This window comes from Brachyistius frenatus, unplaced genomic scaffold (assembly GCF_029030835.1).
Source record: "Brachyistius frenatus isolate BFR_SWC_R1_liver_20210118 unplaced genomic scaffold, ASM2903083v1 Contig_46, whole genome shotgun sequence".
Lineage (NCBI taxonomy): Eukaryota > Metazoa > Chordata > Actinopteri > Embiotocidae > Brachyistius > Brachyistius frenatus.
Window position 1 is genome coordinate 486,290 of NW_027210645.1, and position 20,981 is coordinate 507,270.

The window sequence follows — 20,981 nt, forward strand, 5'->3', positions numbered from 1 at the left end:
GAAGTCATTTTACTTAAGCAGGAGTTGAAAGCCGAACTTTGACTTGTAATTGAGTACTTTTACACCGTGGTATCGATACTTTTCTTGAAGTAAAAGATCTTAGTACTTTTTCCACTGCAAAAACTCAGGTAATGGAACAGCAACAGGGTCAACAAAGTTAAATCTATACCCAATGTGAAACCTGTGAGCCAGGGATGTCTGTGCAAGTGTTTGTGAAACTCAGGAAAACAAATTCTCTAAACCCTGAATGATATATATATATATAATTATATGCAGTAAGTGTGTTTTGTGGATCACTGTTGTTGCACTGAACTACTTTTATTATAAACCAAAATTTCCTGAATGGATTTTCCAATGAGACATTTAAACACTTTACTTCAGGCCACAATGACGCACATATCTTTTGAAAGTACCGACATTATCTCTTGATGTGAAGATGATTTAAACTCACTCTGACATTAGCTACTTTTGAAAATGTAGTAACAGCCCTTCAATAATCGAATGTCTGTTTACCTGGGCTTTGTACACACACACACACACACACACACACACACACACACACACACACACACACACACACACACACACACACACACACACACACACACACACACACACACACACACACTGCTTGAATTTCCCCCCTGGTAGGGTACACATTAAAGTCCTGTAAAAACACTTTGCTTGTTGTGATAAGTTCTATTGAATTTTTTCTTGGCTGGGAGTTAAAAGAGAATTTGGAAGTGTTGCTATGAAATTGTTCCATAATACAGCAACTTATCCTTTCGATCTGTTTTTGTGTTTTTCGCTCCCCCTCTCTCTACTTATCTGCTCCTTCACTGCTGTGTCGCTCGCTCGCCCCACAAACAACAACAAAGGAAATTCTCTCTGAAAGTCATTTTTCTTGTTCCTTGTTGTGGGGAGATTTAGCTGCGGAGTCTTCAGCTCCTGAAGCCTGCAGTAGAACAGTAGCTGCTTACATTAACACTTTTGTCTTCGCCGTTCTCCTCTTCACCCTTTCTTTTTCCTTTAGTCCCTTTAGCTTGTTGGACTTTGTGTTTTCTGTCTTCCTCTGTCTTTTGCTTTCTGTTTCGTTTGTCTTTACTGTTTCTCTACTTCTTTTTTTCTTTGCCGTTGCTCTTCATTTTTCTTTTCTCCATCTGTCCTTTATTTTTCTTCAGTACTTGTCTCCTTTTTCTTTTGCTCTCTTCACTCAACTTTTTCTCCCCTCTTTTTATTTCATCTTTACCATGATATCTCTTCACTGACTTCTCATTGACAGCGATATTCCAATTTTAACTTGCAATGAAATAATCCCACACAAGATTCATATATATTTTTGACAATCACTTCATTGTTTCAGTAATTTGTAAAACAAAAGTGCACAGTATTCTCAGTTTCAGCTTCACGTTTTGCAGAATTTGCTGCTTTTCTTTGTCTGCCATGATAACAAAAAGAAAATTCGGTGGTTTTGTTCTGTTTGTCAGACAAAACAATTTGATAACATTACCCAGCCCGATATCACGCCAAAGCCTGTAATACACCCGTCAGTCAACCAGAGAATACTGTGTTGTTGTGAGGAAAAGCTCACGTGTTTATGACCACTGCTGAAGGAGGTTTCACCCACAGGGCCGATGTTCAAGGTGCCCAAGAAAGCAAAAGTCAATCAGGATTTCTTTTAAGTAATGTAAGTATGTTACTTACATGATGTAACATAAATAGCATAATGTAATGTACGTTAAGTAACTTGCGTAACGTTACTTACGTAAAATGACTTATTTCAACCCAAGCCACGATCTTGTCCTCACCCCAACTACGTAGTTCTGGTGGATAAGCCTGACTTAATTGCCACCGTGTCACATTAAACCCAAATCATGATGGTTTTTGGTGCTAAGGCATTTTACTTTTCACGCCAAGGCCAAGCAAAACATGACGCTGACGCAGCATCTTCTAGTGGATCGAAGAGTTGCGATCTTATTACTGTTACTGTCAGATCTTTTTTTTCCCCTCTGCAGCAAATATTTAGACGTGTATTTAATTTCTTGTAATATCAGTGCAAACAGAGGGGCGTGTTGCAACCAGTTTGGAACAGAAATGTTGCAGTTTCTTGTCTGCTCAGCACAACGGCAGCATGTTTTTCTGTTCATTATACTGGAGGTCATTGAATTTCTGCTTTTTAGTCTGTTAAAGTCAGGGAGAAGTCAGGGAATTTTACATGTGACTCTTTTTTAACCGTGCATTAGATGTCACCTTAACCCATGTTATTAAAGGGAATTTTGACATCACAATTATTCTATGTCATACTAAAATGTGAGTAAAATAGCCACAAGGGTGCACCACAGCTGCAATATGACAGCAGGCCTGGAGGTCCAGGTTGCTGGAACTAAATGAGATGACGTCCTCAATCAGACCATGTTGTCTGTCACGTAACACAGAATACAAATGAAACAGACCTATGAGAAAGTCCTCTCAACAACTTGACTGACGTAGCCTCTCTGTAAGTAGATGAAGCAGTTCACATGGCTACACTTTCTGCTTGTCTTTTACCAGTGACAAAAAAATGTCACTCAGATCCCAACCATGGCCAGAAACCATTGGGATTTTTCTTTTGAGTCATTGTTAGGCATGAGTTAACAATCATGGCCCATCACACCTCCTCCTCTCAATTCCCTTTAAAAGCACTGCTCTCCCAACTGTGACATTCTGCTTGTTTGGCAATGGACTGGAGACGAAGAGAAGAGCTTCTCCCAATAGGAAGCTTCTATTCTCATAAAGATGCACAGAGTCCAAACACAGTGCAGACGGTCTGTTTTCATTCAGCCTTTACAGGTAGCATAAACCGAAAGTTCACGTCATCATTAATGTGTCTGCTCGACAAACTGTGGATTTTATTATGGTTACATCACTATAAGATGTAACTAATGCTGCTTCATTATATTGTAGGAGGAGATCATTTAGAAGTTAACTCAAGTTAACCTAAGTCATTTTAATAAGGAAACTGGTGGATTTGATGTGTGTAATCAGGATTTGACGATGTCCAGTTAGCCTACGTTCAGATGGTTGTGTAAAAGGTTTATCAGCTGAAGGAGAGGTCTGTATACACGCCAGCTTGTCGTGCATGACGGATGCCAGTAAAATCCCATGTTAATCTTTAGGTTAGGTTAGGTAGTTACTTTATTAATCCCCGAGGGGAATTTTTTTTCGCTACAGCAGCATACAGGAAGCAATAAGATAATAATAGAATAATAGAAAGCAATAAAATAGCAGTAAAAATATAAAATGCACAGTATATACAGTACAGTATATATATCTATATATATATATTATATACAAACAACCAAGAAACACAGACAACAGTGTTATTGTTGTGTGATGGATTTTGCCAGAGGTGAGTTATTGTACAGTCTTATTGCGGTCGGCAGGAATGATCTCCTGTATCAGGAATGATCTCCTGTATCTGGAATGATCTCCTGTATCAGGAATGATCTCCTGTATCAGGAATGATCTCCTGTATCAGGAACGATCTCCTGTATCAGGAACGATCTCCTGTATCAGGAACGATCTCCTGTATCAGGAACGATCTCCTGTATCAGGAATGATCTCCTGTATCAGGAATGATCTCCTGTATCAGGAATGATCTCCTGTATCAGGAATGATCTCCTGTATCTGTCCTTGTGACAACAGAGCTGGAGGAGTCTTTTGGAGAAAGTGCTCCTCTGTCCCTGCAGCAGGTGGTGGAGAGGGTGGACAGGATTATCCAATATGGACAATAGTTTCCTCAGCGTCCTCCTCTCCACCACCTTTTCCCGACTGTCCAGTTTGTAGCCGATGATGGAGCCGGCCTTCTTCACCAGTTTGTTAAGTCTGTTGGTGTCTCCGGCTCCAACGCTGCTCCCCCAGCAGACTACTAGAAGTACAGTTCACTGGCCACAACAGATGGTAGAACATCTCCAACATCTGGCTGCACACATTGAAGGATCAAAGTTTCCTCAAGAAAAAGAGTCGACTCATCCCCTTCTTGTAGACAGCGTTGATGTTGGTTTTCCAGTTCAGTCTGTTGTCGATGGAGACACCAGGTATTTGTACTCCTCCACTATGTCCACCTCCTCTCCCTTTATTCTGCTTTCCTGACATCACTGCTGAAATCAGAGTAAAACTGTATTCTTCACTCTGTAGTTGGATGCTTCGACTGCTTAAAAAAAATGTATAGCTATACAAATAGATAAATACTTTATTCATCCCCTCTGCGAAATTCACATATCCAGGAGCTCAACATATAAATCCAGGTTTGAAAGAAACAACTATTAAAAGTCAAAGTCAGTGGTAATAGTGGGTTAAAAACAGGGCTAAGAACAGAAGGATTACTAAAATCAACTTATCAGTACATAAACAGATGAATAAAAAAGTGCCAACGAGACAAACGGGCTGCTGTTTATTATTGCATTGCATTGTTTATGAAGCAAAAACAGTGTGATGAAATGTTTGTGATGTCAACTAATGCAACAATAATAGCTGAGAACTCAGGTGTGTTTGCTTCAGGCCTTAAAATGCTGACCATGAATTGCAACACTCCACTGAACTATTATTTCCTGTCATCTAAAACTACTGCTGCTGTCGAATGACTACGTCAAATGCTAAAAAAGAAATGAAACAAACAGTGACATCACCCGTTGGTTTGTGAACGGCCGTGACGAAGCCTCGAGTTGTGATTCCACCCGGCGCCATCTTGCTAGTTCGGAGCGGTTCCGCGCCGGTCGTGACCATATTTGGACGAGCTGGGGGGAGGAGCAAGTAGGAAATGTGACTCGATCTGATTGGAAACCCAGCGACGCTACGCTCCGCCCACCGAGAGCTGTAACCTGACTGCACCATAGGCCTGTCAATCAAACAGACACTCCCCGGAGAACGAATGAGGAGCAACTTTAGCTCACAAAACCACGATAGCTCGTGGAGAAATTGTGTGGACTTAGAATTTCACGAGAGAAATTGAATGGGAGTCTATGGTGCTTTATGGAGCCGACCTCTGGTGGCCCTATGATATTACAGATTAAAGTACTTCCGCATCAGCCTCGTTTTTCAGACCCCGGAAGCTGCGCTCTCTTTAATATACAGTCAATGGATTCATGGCAAGTCATTAAAGAAATGCAACAGGTACAAGCAAAGCAAAAAACTCACTGCGCTTCAGGAAAATAAAGCTTCCCAAATAGAAAGGTCCCCGTCTTTTTGTCCCTCTGTGAGTTTTCTTTCTGTCTCCTTACCTGTTCGTCTCGCCTTCCCTCTGGTACTCCACCATCAGTGCCCAGTCAGGCACCCTTTGCCACCCAGCTAGCTAACTAGCTTGCTCATTAGTGCAGGATAATATCTTCAATGCAGCTAATGAGACAGCTGCCATTATTTTGGAAAGTCACCACTGTCCGGGCGGTTTTTACTCGGCCAGCAGGTGCAAATTCAAATGTCAGAGTTCACCAAAGCTGATCTCTTTTTCCTACTAACCTCAGCTTCTGCTTTGCTCTCTGAGACTCCTTCATCCTGTCTTTTATATATATTTTTTGCCTTCATATCTATTTAATTTCCCCCCACTTCTTTTGCCTTTCTCGTCTTACTTCTCCTTCACTGTTTAAAGTTGCATGTCAGCTTCTCATTCCCTCCATCTTATTGTCTCTTCCCTCACACGATCTCTTCACTTTGCTCTTTTTTCCACCGCTCTCACGCTCAACAGCATGGCACCACTTTAGATGCATAGTGTCGTAAAATATATACTACATTCACCGTGTAATGAATGTTAATGTTTCAGATAGAAAGCATTTCTATAGGGTTACTCTGATGGATTATTGCGTTGTAACCTCTGTATCTCATTTACCTCCTCCTCTGTTTTGCTCGCTGTCTGACTTTCCAGATAGACTCACTTCCTGCAGTTTTTATCTGCCCTCTTCTTTATACGTCCCACTGCTGTCCTCACTACAAAAACTCCTCTACTAGAAACAACACAAATGAATCTGTTAACTTGTAAAATGTACTTATGTCAAGCAAGAGTCAAAATCCCTGACAGTATGAAGCTAACTTTAGTGTTATACGATGTCAGACAGGATGTGACGTCACCCTACATGGGTAAGCACAGGCACATTTTATTTCTAAAATATTTAAATAATGAATAGACAATAAACAATAGTTATTGTTTTTAATAGATTGCAATAAAATTACAATATTTTGGTCTTAGGAGTGCAGTTGTTAGGCCTTTAGCAAGGCTCATGTATACTACCAGGCAGAGTCCCGCATACCACCAATGGTACACGTACCACAGTTTGGGAATCACTGCCTTACTCAGAAAAATAAAACTAGTTACCTTGAAACAAGCCAAATAACCCGGTGTGTTCCCTACGGGACAATATTATTTATCTTTGATGGGACAAAGTAAGATTTTACAATAAGATGAGGAACATCATGTGTTTGCCTCCATCCTACCATTTGCATCCTCTTTGGCATTTTTCTTGTGATGTTTATGAGACAATTCAATTGACCATTTTCCTTTTGGCACACAGAGTACCATCTTCAGGTGTTGGGCCATGTATGAGGTGACAGATCTGTTAAAAAGGGACAAAGAACAGTCATGTGTGAAGTACTCAGTGAACCATACTTTACAGAGAACTCTGAAAAACGCATTGCTCTGCAGGGAGAAATGAACTGATCCTCTGATGTGTTTGCATGATAGTGCATACTGTGCATCATCTACAGCTTTGTGAGTAATTCAAACACTTTGCAGCTCCTGCATGGAGGACACCCTCCACTGTTCTGCTGCTTCCATCTGACAGGTGTCACTGGCACTTTCTACCAAAGAAAAAGACCTTTTGAAAACTTTGATATCAGACTGTCAAGAGTTTCTGATTTGAAATGTTTTTCAAACTGCAATTTTTTTTCTATACTTTAAGCGCTGAAAGTAGAATTCCAATCACTTCCATTGATTTGGAAATCTCAAAGACAGTGACACTACAAATTAAAGAACCTTTAAAAGCAACTGTCTGCAGATACTCTTTAAAAATGAAAACATGTTTTCAGATAAAATGGCCCTTTAGTGAGTGATTATTAGTGATTTTATTTTATTTCAGTATTTCATATGGTGCACATGCTGGAAAGCAAATGTTCCCTTCACCGTCTACATCTTGAGAAGTAGACATAAAAGTAGAGTCAGCTGTCCCTTGTTTGCTCCTGGAGTTAAAAGTAGCCCATCATTGGCAGTACTCTAAATCCAACCAGGCTAATTAAGACCGTTACATTTTCGGTGCAGGGAATATGTCACGTTTTTGTGCCAGAGTCAGGCTGCAAAATCAGCTCTTATTGATCGAGGTTCGCAGAATCGACCGAGGTGTGGGCCCAGCTCTATTGATCCTGGCATTTTTGGTTCCGCACATGGTGTGTTCCATTTTTACCGCCCACTACTCGACCAGTAACAACGTCCCTCAGTCCTAGCTAATGTCCGGTCACTTTCACTTTTTTTCATGGTTTGTGTGGGAACAAAGCTGATCAGACTGTGACCAGAGCTGTTTGTTTAGTATTGATGTGTTTTCCGGTCTTAAAAATGCTGCCGATGCTGAAGTGCCTTTAGCTGCAATACCACTGAGTGCCACTAGAGGCGGGCTCCAAAAAGTCTCTGGCTCCATAGACTCCTGCTGATCTTCTCATAAAATTTGGAGTCAATAATATTGTATTTATTGTTATTATTTTGGTTTTGCTAGCTAATGTCCCTACTTATTAGTTTACTGGCAGTCCATCTAAAATCAACCCCATCATTAATCAGAAAATAAGCTTAAAAAAAGACCTGTTTTTGGGGGCGTGTCTGTTTGATTGACAGGCCTGTGGTCCAGTCAGGTTACAACTACCGGTGGGCGGGACGTAGTATCATCAGCATCAGATCGAACCAGATCCTCTCCAGCTCGTCCAAATATGGTCACTACTGGCTCCAAACCGCTCAGAACTAGTAAGATGGCTTCAAACCGTCCGTGCACAAACCAACGGGTGACAGCACTGTTAGTTACCACTTGGGGAAAACATTCAGCACAAACGACCATTGGCCGTATTCATTGCACTGTGATGAAATTCAAAGAATGATGGCATTTTTCTAAGAATTTCACCACATAATTTAGACCTTAATTCATTAAGATGGTAAACATAAAAGTTATTCACAAAGCCTCTTGCCTTTAGGTAAAAACTCCTGAGGGTAAAAACATTAAGGGATGAGGACTTTAAAGAACCTTTAAAGAATTTTTTTCAGCTGAGGGAAAAATGGCATAAGCACAAAGAGGTGGAAGAAATAATCTTCAAATGCTGAAGGACAGTGAGTTACTGAACAGATTAGATTGTGCAGGGATGAGGTTTGTGATGGATCTCATATAGACACGTTAATATCTCCCACTCAACAAAATGACGGACTAACGCAATGACGCCAGAAATGAAAGTGATCACAGCACTGAGATATTTGGCAACTGAAAAAATGCGACAGTGCAGCAGTGCTAACTTGGGTCTGTCCATCAACTGAGTGATCACACAGCTACAGCGCTTTCACAGCCTCATGCATGGGATGCAGTTCGTTTCATTTCCACTGGATGTCACTTGCCGCATTGAATTAGGGTTGTATTTACCGTGCACACGACACGAGTCCATATGAACCGTATATTATCTATAAGTCTCGAATTCAAGAGTTTTGACGTGTTTGCTGACATTTACAGAAGTGGCAGAGGCCATGGAGATTCATTTTTCGTTGGATGTTGCGCTAATATATTGTCATTTTAGTCATGCAGACTTTGTTTTCACAACTTAGATAATAGTCTACATCTGAGGAAAATGTTATTCTTCCCAAAGGCCTCATTAGATCTCTGTATGCCTTTGTATTTCCTGGATTATGTCCGTCCCGTCCTGTCCCTCCCCCTCCCCCGTTACGGATTCTAGACGCCGTCCATGTGGCTGTTGCCTAGCAACAGTGTTTTTACCATTTAACCACTTGAATGCCAAGCTTACAGAGCACACGACTTCCCATGTTGTGACCACGAGCTCACAAGTTCCATTTGCACGCAGCTACTGTCCATTCAGTGCTATCATTACATAGACTGCTTGTTTTTTGATCAACCAAGCACCTTTTAAAAGGATGCGTCTCACCTAACAGCAGCGGCAACAGCACTCAGAGTTGCTTTGAGAATTTTCCTAAATCACTCTTAAGCTCTGACGCCTCTTTGTAATTTGTAGCTTAAGTTAGAAGCTGTTTGAGAATATTCTATAAATGTTTGTGTCGCAATGGTTCTCCCACATGACAACACCACACTCACAGCACGTTGAAAACACTCACAACAACACAATCGTCACTCGCCAACAGCTCTACTCACCAGATTTGACTCCCTGCAACTTCTTTCTTTCCCAAAAATAAAAAAAAATACAAATTTGTGCGCTCTCAAATTTTGCTGTAATTTTGTGTAACTCGTGTTGATTTTAATCAAGCAGCCTAACTTGGAATACATAATCACAAGGCTGACAGCTTCCCGCTGCTCCGTGTGCATCACTGTTCTGCAACAGGAGCCGTCTCAGAACTTTTCCCCACATATGTGGCAGTTTTAGAGTCTCATTCAGGTACACATGTTGGTCGGAGTATGAAATTCATCTCTGCCATATTTTCACCTTTCCGGAACAAGAGTTCTTCTGAGCTTCATTAAAGGCGGATAAGGTAGCAGTATTGATATTTCAGTGATGGATGATTTCCTTTGTACACTATGAACAAAGCAGCAGGTTCGATATGTGTTCACTTTGAAACACTGGGGATAATTTTGCTCCCTCGCCACCTCTCTGAGAGGAATGTGAAAATTCACAGACTGAAATGGAGACAAATAGTTTGAAGGCCCTTTGGCGGTTTTGAATTATTTATTTAGCTTAGATCTCTGTGCCCTGCGTAGTAGCTCTGCAGAATACTTATCAAAATGATTCAGTCTTACGATTCAGTTCCCGCTAGTTCAAAAGCCTAATCCTCAGATTTCATCAACCGTCCTTCTGCTGCAGTCCCCGCAACAGTTCTGGAATAAAGTTGTCCACCACCACTCAGCATCACTTCAGCTGCATGCTGAAGTCTTTTAACTCTAAATTCTTATCAAAAGGTGTAACTCCACGTTGTCTGTGTCTTTACTGCTGTCTCTTGTTTCCTCTTTTTATCGTGGGTGCTTAGCACATGAGCAACAAGGCTCTGTTTCTTAATCCGGTGGTCTGATTAATCACCTCTGCTAAACGCCCCGGCCTATAAATTAGCACCTCAGCCCATTCAGCCTGTTAATCATGTCCGCCAACAAAGACAACAAGACAATTAAAGAAACATGGGTAGGTCTTAGAAATATGTTCCTTTAATTGCCAAGGCAGTTTATTAGGGAGCTCAACTAAAGCCTCCATTAACCCTGAGATTTAAGAGGCAAAGGGCGAGCTGGGAGGGGTGTTAGTGTGACCTTACATCCGTTCTTTGGTTTTGCTGATTGATCCCATTTAATGTAATTACTGTGGAGCGTGCTATATATCGCTCTGCTTACATCTGTTGTGTTTCAAAGTCAAAATGAAAAAGAACTACCACTGTATCAAATTCTCGATTTTTGAAGATTACTGAAGAGAATAAACACAAATACAACCCCTGCAGCAAACACACTAAATATGATATTTTATTACAATTTTAATAAACCGTCACTTTTTTATTTCATGAACTTTATGCAGTGTTTCATCTACAACTGGCTGCCACGCAACTCCAAAGCTAAATATTGTCACCTGCATGCTTAACAGTTGGCAGGTTGTTCTATCAACCAAATGCTGCTCCTTTTTTCTTCACATACGTCACCTTCACTTAACTTCATCTTACTTCATTACTTCGGTCTATAGACCGTCTGTATGTATCCATGAATGTATATGATTATCATTCTTTTCATTTTTACACATAATACCAGTACTGTATAATGCAATCCAGTTCAGCCACAGTACAATCTCTCCATTGTTGTAGTTGTCAACAACAAATGCTACAATTATTGAAGGGAAACACTACAACATAATGTTTCATTGCATTGGTCAATTTTGGGATTTCGGTCTTTTTTTGCTTTCATAACATTTCTTTAAAATTAGTGGAAGGAAATGGTCCAAAATACACATTTAGATATTTAGATTTTCTACAGTTTGTTTATTTGCATCTAAAGATTTCTCTGAATTTGCAAAACGGTTGTCAATATAAAATGTTATATAAATCAGACTATGTATGATTTATCAACAAGCCCTTTTGTAAACACCTTCAGAATGTAGATGGGAATAAAACAGGAAAGTTTGGTTAATGTAAGTGCTGAAATTGCTTTTAAAAATATTTCATTTTGAGAAAACATTTAAATATTTATTGTAAAATTACAATGATTTATGGACTAATAAAAAGAGAAATTCAAAACCCTCTCTAAAAACCTTTGACTCCAATACATATAGGCTATATATATATATAGCACATATTTCAGTAGATAATACTTAGTTTGTATATTAACACATAACATTTCAGAAAACTTGCAACAAAAAGAAAAAAGTTTAAAGTCTAAATAGAAGTAATCAACTGGGGATTTTTCATGGTGATATATGTGAGCTAAACGTTTTACCCTATTCACCTAAAGTAAAGCTAATATTGCAGCTTTATTATGAGGAACTAAAACACTTTATTGTATTTAATTTGATCTGTGCTCATCAATTTATATTATATATGGAAGCTGTATGTTCAACTCTCTATTATAAAATGTGGATGTTTCTTGTAAAATTATACAATACTGGTTTTCTTTATGGTTTTGTTCACATTCTTCTTGCACATGTGCACAAACTATGTAGCACCACACTGGCTGCACTGGGCAGTCTGTTCCCTGTTTCTGTTTTGAGATATCTATTCCTTTCATCTGTCATTACTGAGAAAAAAAAACAAACTCCACCTACTTGGGGGTTAAAATTAACTCTTTGAAAATCCAGCACCATCTCTCCTGTCTTGTTTTAAATCACAAATTGGCCCTCTTATGATCTGCATGAGAAAAGCAGGCCCGCGATGATGCGGAGGTGACCTGCTCCAGCGAGGCCTGCGGGCCTGATGAAAGCACCACCACCTTTGATGTTATGACAAGGACCGATGAGTACTTCACACTGTGTCTTCTCTTGATCTCGTGCGTTCGCTGTGGCTGTGTATTTTTAGAAAGTAATTGTAACCTCATGCATAAAGAATAAACTCCCATATGCACAAACAAGTCATTATGCACAGGTTGTGTTGGGCAGCCTATAGGACGCAAGTGGTGGGAATTTTTTTTTGTTATGTTTAAAGAAAACTTTAATATGTTGCAAAAGACTCAGTATGAGCCTGTGCAAAACAGAAGTATACTCTAAACATCTACAGTCAGTTGTGTCTGTGTCCACAGCACCCGTCAGTGTCACCTACTGCTCGACATCTTCAACCCAACCGAGCATGAGCTCACTGTCAGCGCCAAGAACAACCAGGACCTGGTTCTCCACGCCAGCGAGTGCCAGAGGTGAGTGGAAAGTTCCCCCTCATTACCTACAGATAGATGCGGTGTATATTCTTTGGATTTCGCCGACGGTGGTGACTGAAAGGAAACTATCTCCCAAGTCTGTCTCTTACTTGTTTCATGTTTTCACAGTAGGTACACTTTACTGCTGCTGGTTGCCCAAAGCAAAATTCAAGCTTACATATTGTCATCTCACCTTCCAGCCACTCATTACGTGGGTCTGTGTGGGGCAAATGTCATGTAAAGGGTCAAATTTGTTTCCTAACAAGTTTCTGTATTTGCTCGATTATTGACATTATCTATAAGTGTATCCAGATTGGGATCTGGGTCAGTCAACATATCTTTAATGGATTTGAATCAACCCTATTATATTGTTCCTATTACTACTTTATCTTCAGGAGAACACTGAACAACAAGGTGTGCACAGCAGGGTTGCAAGGAGAAAGCCGCTGCTCTGGGAACCTTTGTGAAAGATCACATAGGCAAGCTAGAAGGCTTAAGGCAAAAGATTTGATGGATGTATAAGACCAAAATAGAACTTTTTGGTTCAAATGAGAAGAGTTATGTTTGGAAAAAAAAAAAAACACTGCAGTCCGTCACAAGAACATTATCCTTATCTGTGGTGGTGGTAGTGTCGTGGTTTGGGGCCTGTTTTGCTGCATCTGGGTCAGGACTGCTTGGCATCGCTGATGTAACCCTGAATTCTGAAGGAAAAGGTCAGAGGATCTTTCTGTGAACTGAATCTCAAGAGAAAGTGAGTCATATAGCGGGACAACGATCCTGATCACACAAGTCGTTCTACCAAAGAATGTGTCAAATAAAATAAAGTTATTGTTTTGGAATGGCCAAGTCAAAGTCCTGACCTTACTCTAATAGAAATGTTGTTGAAGGACCCAGAGTGAGCAATTCATGAGTAAACCCTCCATCTCAGAGTTGAAGCTGTTCTTTTCAGAGGAATAGGACATAATTCCTCCTAGCTGATGTGCTGGACTTATTGGCAGATTCTTTTTATCTACTTTTAGGACTTTTTTGAAAATCCAAAGATCTTTGATCTTTATTTATGCAGAATTATAGAAAAATCTAAAAGGTTCTCAAACCTTTAAGAACTGCTGTATATAAAGGGACTCTTTCTTAATATCACATTGGACTGCATATCGTCACAAACTAAATGTTAGATGACTGACTCAGGCACCGCATTCATTATATATTGATGGGGAACTTTATTTGTATTTGAACATGTACTGTGTGTATTACAGCATATGTGCTTTAATAATTGACTGATGTATTACATCATGCAGTCATGACTGGGTTTTCTACCTTTTTCTTCCTCTTTAGCTTCAGGGCTGTCGGTGTCTGAAAGCTGCAACAAACCTTCATCACTTTTCTTGAAGGAGCTGCCAGTTCAGCTAAAAGAATTTCATTAAACTGGTTTTCTAGTGTTTTTAGTGTCGTACAAGAGTTTAAAACCATTTTCTATCGGGAACAGAAAAACGCCAGACATTTCTGTTGAATTTTTTTAGCGTGGAAGTAGTCGTACTCAAAGTTTTCTGTCCTGTTTTTTTTTTACCTAACAGACACACTTGCCCATCAGCACACTGTGTTTCAGTAAATTACTTCAGCAGCTCTCACTTGCTCAGCTTGTCGTTTCACCGGAAAGTGGCAAATTATGATTCCTGTCAGCGTCGTTTCTCCGGCGCATCCTCGGCCACGAGTGGAGGTACACCGTTGGTGACTCATAGGTCTTTCTCCACGGGAGGGGAATGTTATTATTTGAGGGGAATTAGGGGGTGGAAAGGGATCTTTTCAGACGGAGCCAAACAGCTCATCACTCTGCTCTCTCCAAATAATCTTTCCTGTGCAGAAATGAGCTGTTAAGATCAACAAGCCTGCCAGCATCTTGTTACTGTTACTGGCTAAAAAAAGATAACTTCACAAGTCTCCATAAAAATGGCATTTAGAAATACAGTTTTATTTTACTGAGTACAATGATTTAATCTTTGTTACAATAATAGAACAAAAAAAATACATATTTAGTCACAATCACAGAGGAGGATATATAAGTGTTAGAAAAACAGAAAAGCTTGGAAACACACACCCTACTCACCCTAGCATAGAGTAGTGATGGTATAAGTACAGTAGTATAGCAATGCCATTATGCTTTAAAGTGAAGCAAGTACAAATCAAAAGCTAACCCATACTCATCAGAAGCTGAATTTATAGGCCTAGGTGATATAACAAATGCTTGCTCGGTTCAAAACAGCCATTTTTCTTGTTGCTTATGTACTCTGATGGTGGTTAACGTTAGCTGATGTTAATTAACTATGTGTAGGTCGTTCAGTGTAACTGGTATTACTGAGTGAGTGTGTTGAGGCTTTTTTTTTTTTTTTTTTTTTACTTGGCCATTCATTTTAGCATTTACTATTATTTCATCATTGTCACAGTGGCCTCTCTTCAGTGCATGTATACGCTACATTCAAATGGGACTCGCGAGCTCGTGGTCACAACATAAGACGTCGTGTGCACCGTATGCTTGGAGTTCAAATGATTAAGTCGTAAGAACAACGTTGCTAGGCAACATGGAAGGTCCCACTGAAGTGTCCCACAGGACACGTCTGACACTGGAGAACTGCTCAGTTTGGGTCGGAGCTGGTCTGTCTGGTTCAAGCCAGATAACCAAGGCAATACATATAGACAGAATGCAGGTTATATAAGGAAAATCAGTGCCATTTGTTTATCAGGTGACTGTTTTATTGAGATTTATCCTTTTTCAGAAAGTGATTTTTAAGTCAAAATAGCTTTTGTGATTTTAGCTGAAATTTACTTCCCCACCAACTCTGTCTGTGTTACAGTAAAATGCTATGGTGCTCTTATACATTTTAGAGGGAGTAGACAGGCCAGACTGTTTGTGTACAGACAGGTCAGACTTCAGTATAAGTATTATTATACCCACCATAGAATCACTGCTTCATGATTTCAGGTTATGTGCACCACACTCCTGACCTTGATCTACTCCTTCTGCTCCTTCAGTATATAAATGTGGAGAGTTTTCGTTTTATCTTCTCAAGTATTTCATTACAAAACAAATCGTCCCAGATAATAAATAAGTGTCTGCCATTGAACATCACAATTGTGCTGCCACTTTGCCATTTTCAGGAGTGTCTCTGAAGAGATTTTGATCTGAAGGCCTCCCGCTGGTTTTCCATTTACCTCCCACTGCTCTGTCCACGGAACATTATGTAGAAGTCGTCTGTCAGACTGTTAACAGTTGCAGTATAATATGAAAATCATCTATTGATTTGATCCTTTCAGATATTGTGGTTGTTTTTTGAAAAAAGGCATCTCTTCAGTCAGGAAGCTTAAAGCTAACGGCAGTGGAAAGCAACCAATTACATTTACTCTAATTTACCATACTCAAGTACAATGTTCAGGTACTTGTACTTACCCTGAGTATTTTCATTTCAGGTTAGATTATGCATGTTCTGCGTTCCATCTCAGAAAGAAATATTGAGAACTTTACTCCATCATATTGAACTTTAAAAGATAATTACAAGCTACAAAAAACCATGTGCTAACCCTATAAGGTAGAACACACTGTATGAGATCAAAGCAGTGTTCTCCAGCCTCTTTTGACTCGTGACTCTTTAGGTTGTATGTACATAGAAGGTGTTTTCAGATATATTCTTCAGTTGTCTATTTCCCTTGCATATGTTATAGTAATCATTTTACCTTTCCACACAGGTGAACTAAAACTTTCTGCTTTACTCGTGCTATAGATCTGTAAATACAACCTCAACCGAATGTCTGCGCTCTAAATGAAAATTTGATTTTTGTTTTAAATTTGGTAACTTTGAGAAGAGTGTGCACTTCGATAAAAAAAATTGAGGGAATACATTTTTCATTTCTCGCCCCTTCACTCTCCTCTGCGCTCCGTCCCGCCCCTCTGGCCCCGCCCATGTGGCTCCGCCCCTATGGCCCTGCCCCTTCCTGCAGACCAGGCTGCTTTTTCACGTGCAGATATTAAGTCTGCTTTTTCACGTGCGTTACGACAGTGATTGTGTGTCGGGCTGTCAGCGCCGACATCACAGAGGGACGGGTCAGAGGAGGACGTTGTGTTGGAGTTGTTCAACAGTTTTAGAGCATGTCTCTCTTCCTTCAGTCTAAATCTGTGACTCCTCTGCTCACAGTGTTACGGGTCAGTCGACCAGCCTCCATGTTGAGTTCACTGAACGTAAACACCAAGCCATCTGTCCCTTTTGTCCACTGACAGTTCCATTGAAGTTTTTTCACACAAGATAGCTGTGTCCTCAGTTTTGGCAAAAATAAGAAAAAAGTCAGCGTTACTTCCTGCAGTTCTGGAGCTCAACTTGCCCTTCTGGCTTCATGTGTTAATTTAAGTTCATTATGAATATGCTGCTCGTATCCTAAAAAACTGGTATTATTTTATATTTGACAGTAAACAGCTTAGAATTTTATTTGAATTAACAGTGTGCAGAATCTGATTCTTCCCACTTTGGCCAAGTAATGGGCAATTAGACGCTTGAATTAGTTTAGAATATTACAAGTTTTTGAAAATACTTTTTTGGTTGATTTTCTGTCATAGCGAAAACATTCAAAAACATTTTGTTTACTGTCACACCTCCTGTAAACACAGACTGACTCCTCGTCACATGTCAAATGTCTTTGAGTTATCAGCAGTTCCACTGAAGACACATTTCCTCTTTTCCACTTTCCAGCACTAAACACTGATGCACCTTTATGAACAATGTAATCACGTCATAAATACTAATATATCAATCTCAGGAGGTGTTTTTTCTGAATAATGACTACCTCAACTGTAAATTTAGCAGGAAACACCTGCACCGATCAACTCCAACATTAAAACCACTGACAGGTGAAGCATTAAGTGTAACACAACAGTCTCCATTCATACGGTTCATGGTGTTCAGTTGTTGTTCAATGTGATTGAGAGAGTTGTTGATTTATTTTGACTGTTTGCCAACCCAATTCATTTGAATGGGAGGGACAAAATATCAGGAACACCTCTATAACCCAGAGCACTTCAACAGCGCCACAAATTACAGTCTATGTTTTATCAAAAGTAAATCTAAATTCTACCTCTTACTTAGATGCATTTATTCAGTTGTTTTATTCTAGCAGTTAAAAATCTGGCGGAGGACAGAGAGAGGGAGAGAAGCTAAAGTAGCTAACAGATCTGAACTGCTTGCAAACAACTGAGGGATCAGCGAGAAAGTCGAGAGAGCTGTGAGTGCATGAGCAGAACTAGTGTACGTTTAAATGTACATAAGTTAATTAACCGCTGTAATTTAATAAAGAAGTGAGCTAATCTAGTTGAGAGAGCATCAACACCGCGACCAGTAAAAGCGACACACCAGAAACCAGGATTGAGACGATACACTTTGTGCAGCGTGTCCATCTGTTAGAAGCATTCTCAGAGAAAGACCTGTTATTTTACATATTGGCGTACTTTATTATTTATTATTATTTTGCAGCGGTATATTTTCAATCAGGAAGGAAACCCTGCCTTTGTATTTCATTTTGATCACACTGTGTTAATTAAAGTGTTTCTGACATTTCACACGTAGCTGACTTACAAATGAATGTTCAACCCACTTTGTAGAAAATATCAAGATATATATCGTAAATCAACATTCAGACAAAATATACAAGGATATGACTTTTGGTCCACATCACTCAGGCCGTCAGACTTAAGTCAGGCCGTCTGTCACTGTTACATAATTTTCCTAACTGATACAACCATAATGTTTAAAGTTATACATGAGAACTTACGTGGAGGTCAGAATGCATACTGTGCCGGCTCTATAACTGATTTAAAATGTTGTCTCTTCAGAAACGAATACAATACGACACAATGTGCCTCTGAGGTGAAAAATGTCAAGTCTGGTAACCACCGCAGATGCATATATAGACTTCCATGTCTTTTTGTTCCCCCCTTTGACTGACATTTCCTGTAGAGAACCCCGCTGCCTTTGACTCCAGCACTCAGTGCCTCCATCCGGTGGAGATTTCTCTTGAAAGCTGACAGACGCATAAAGTAATTATTAGCAGATTAGCCCAGATCCAGCACATTGATTCCTTTCACAGCGTACAGTGTTTCAGTAGATCTCCCCACGAGGCGCAGAATAATGCATGCAGCCTCACTCATCCCCGGCTCAGTTTTGGCAAACTGCTGATCAATTCCTTTGACACGCACCCGGCACACGCACACATTATTCAGAGTGGAGAAGGCTTTTGAATGCAGAGGAGAAAACAGGGCCACGGACTCGTAGATCTCCGTCTGCTGAACCATATTGCGCTTGTCTCTCCGACTCATCCTCTGTCGACGTCAGATGGCCCCGTCATTTCATATTTCTTTCCTGTTCTATGATGAATGAGGTGTCAGGCGCAAGATGTTTTCTAGAGTCTTCAAGCCACGGCTTCAATCCAACAGTCACAAAAATGACTCTGTCAATCATCCGCACTTTCCACCTACAACAAATGACTTTTAATTGTTCCATTGAGCTTTTTTTTTCATGGCTACACAAATAGAAAAGCAAAGAAAAGCCTCCACGCGTGGAGAAGAAAATAGCACGTCAAACAGTAGATATAATGGTTTTAGACTTTTCTAGTGAAGGAGGTGTTCCCATCTTCTTCCACATTTATGTAGCTTCAGATAGAGACATTTTATATAGTGACAGGGTATAACTTACATTTATTGAATGCTGTTCCTGAAAAACAAAGAGCTTATTGGCTGTGTTAGTTTGCGGGGTGTGTGTTCTCCCTGAGAAAGCGGCGTGCGGGTGAGTGCTCCTTTCATCTTCTCATATCATTCACAGACGTGTCTTTTACAAGGTCTTTATCTCCTTCATGGTGGACTTTAATGGCAAATGAAAAAAAAGTGAAGCACCTCAGTGTGAATGGTCACTTTGATGTTTGGGAGCCCGACAAGGTTCCCAAAGAACTGAACCGTTTCTCTTTTTTATCACGTTGGCTTTGAACAGGGCAGAACGGAGAGACAGGATGTTTACCTGTCTTGTCTTTTGCATCGAGGTCTTGCAAATTATCCCGGCGTATGATTTTGTTCTTAGTTAACAATATTTTGACAGGATTTTACAGGCTCACATTAAGAATAGTTTGCTTTTATGGAATATATGAAAATAATTTCAAGCAGTTTTGGTGTTCAAAGCTGTTTCACGTCATGACTCAACAGAAAGTGTTCTTTTATCATGACAGCAATACTTTTAAAGTGGGCTACTGGCATCACCTTTAATCAGGTATTTGGGAAGGCCTTGCTTATTTCAGCAAAACAATGCCAAACCGCATTCTGCACCGATAACAACAGCATGGCTCCGGAGCAGAAGAGTCTGTGTGCTAAACTGAACCCTGAACTGTTGAGCAGCTGAAAAGATGAATCAACACAGCAGTAAACATTCCTTTGTCCTGACTTTTTTTTTTTTTTTTTGGACGTGTTGCTGGGATCAAACTCAAAATGAGAATATGTTTTTAATAAAACACTAACATTTCTCAGTTTGAACATTTGATATGTTGTCTCTGGTATATTTTTAACTGAATATGGGTTCATGTGATTCACAACTTTTTTGGAAACGGGGTTGTATTTAAACTAAACCCATAAATGTTCATGTAGAACAAGTATATAATCACATTTGAGCCCAAAACATTTCACTCATTTCATTTTAATTTTTTTTATCCATGTGAAGCAGTAGAAGAAGTGCGCTTGAGTTTGTGTGTGACGCTCTTACAGGTGTCAGCAAAGACAACTTAAACTTCCCATCTATTGACACAACCAGGCACAACTCTGAAAAATGCAATTCAGATCACGCTGCTTTTGTTTTGTCGGTTTGTATATTTTCCATGGATTAAATGATTAACTGTGATTAACGGATAATGGATTAATCATTGAGATTGTATTTTATTGCAAAAGAAAACAGAAAAATGCTCTTATCTCTAGATAACGACCGTAAAAGTTTCACTAGTGAAACTGTAAAATTCGGTCATCAGCATGCTTCACCACGCACCTTCAGTCTGGTTTTGGCAAAATTATTAATTCATCCCTCAATTACTCCTTGGTAGCTGTTTTTTAAACCACCTTGAGCTCAGAAATGATCAGGCTCTAATGGTCACTGCTCTGCATAAACACCATGTAAATTAACAGCGCTGTCCTCTCTTACTTTATATTCTTTCATTTGAGGAAAAAGGAGTGATCCTGTGAACCGTCAGACAGCCCTGACCTTTCAGCGACTACATCTTTGATCTAATGAGCAAATTACGAAGAGATGGAGCAAATGGAAGTTTCTGTTATTAATATGTATTGAAAATAAGAAATGTTGTCCAAGATGTAAGACTGAAAAGTCATTTCCATAATACAAGTTCTTAAGCACTGTAATTATGTGGGTTTGACTGCAA

At 39.8% G+C, this 20,981-nt stretch overlaps 1 protein-coding gene across 1 annotated transcript in view; it reads left to right on the top strand.

Moving 5' to 3' along the window:
- trappc9 (trafficking protein particle complex subunit 9) overlaps positions 1-20,981 on the top strand; it is a 230,786-nt gene that overhangs the window by 116,778 nt on the left and 93,027 nt on the right. Inside the window, exon 19 of the mRNA XM_069703380.1 lies at positions 12,432-12,542. Within this exon, the coding sequence (XP_069559481.1) occupies positions 12,432-12,542 (111 nt within the window). The remainder of the gene's footprint in view (positions 1-12,431; positions 12,543-20,981) is intronic.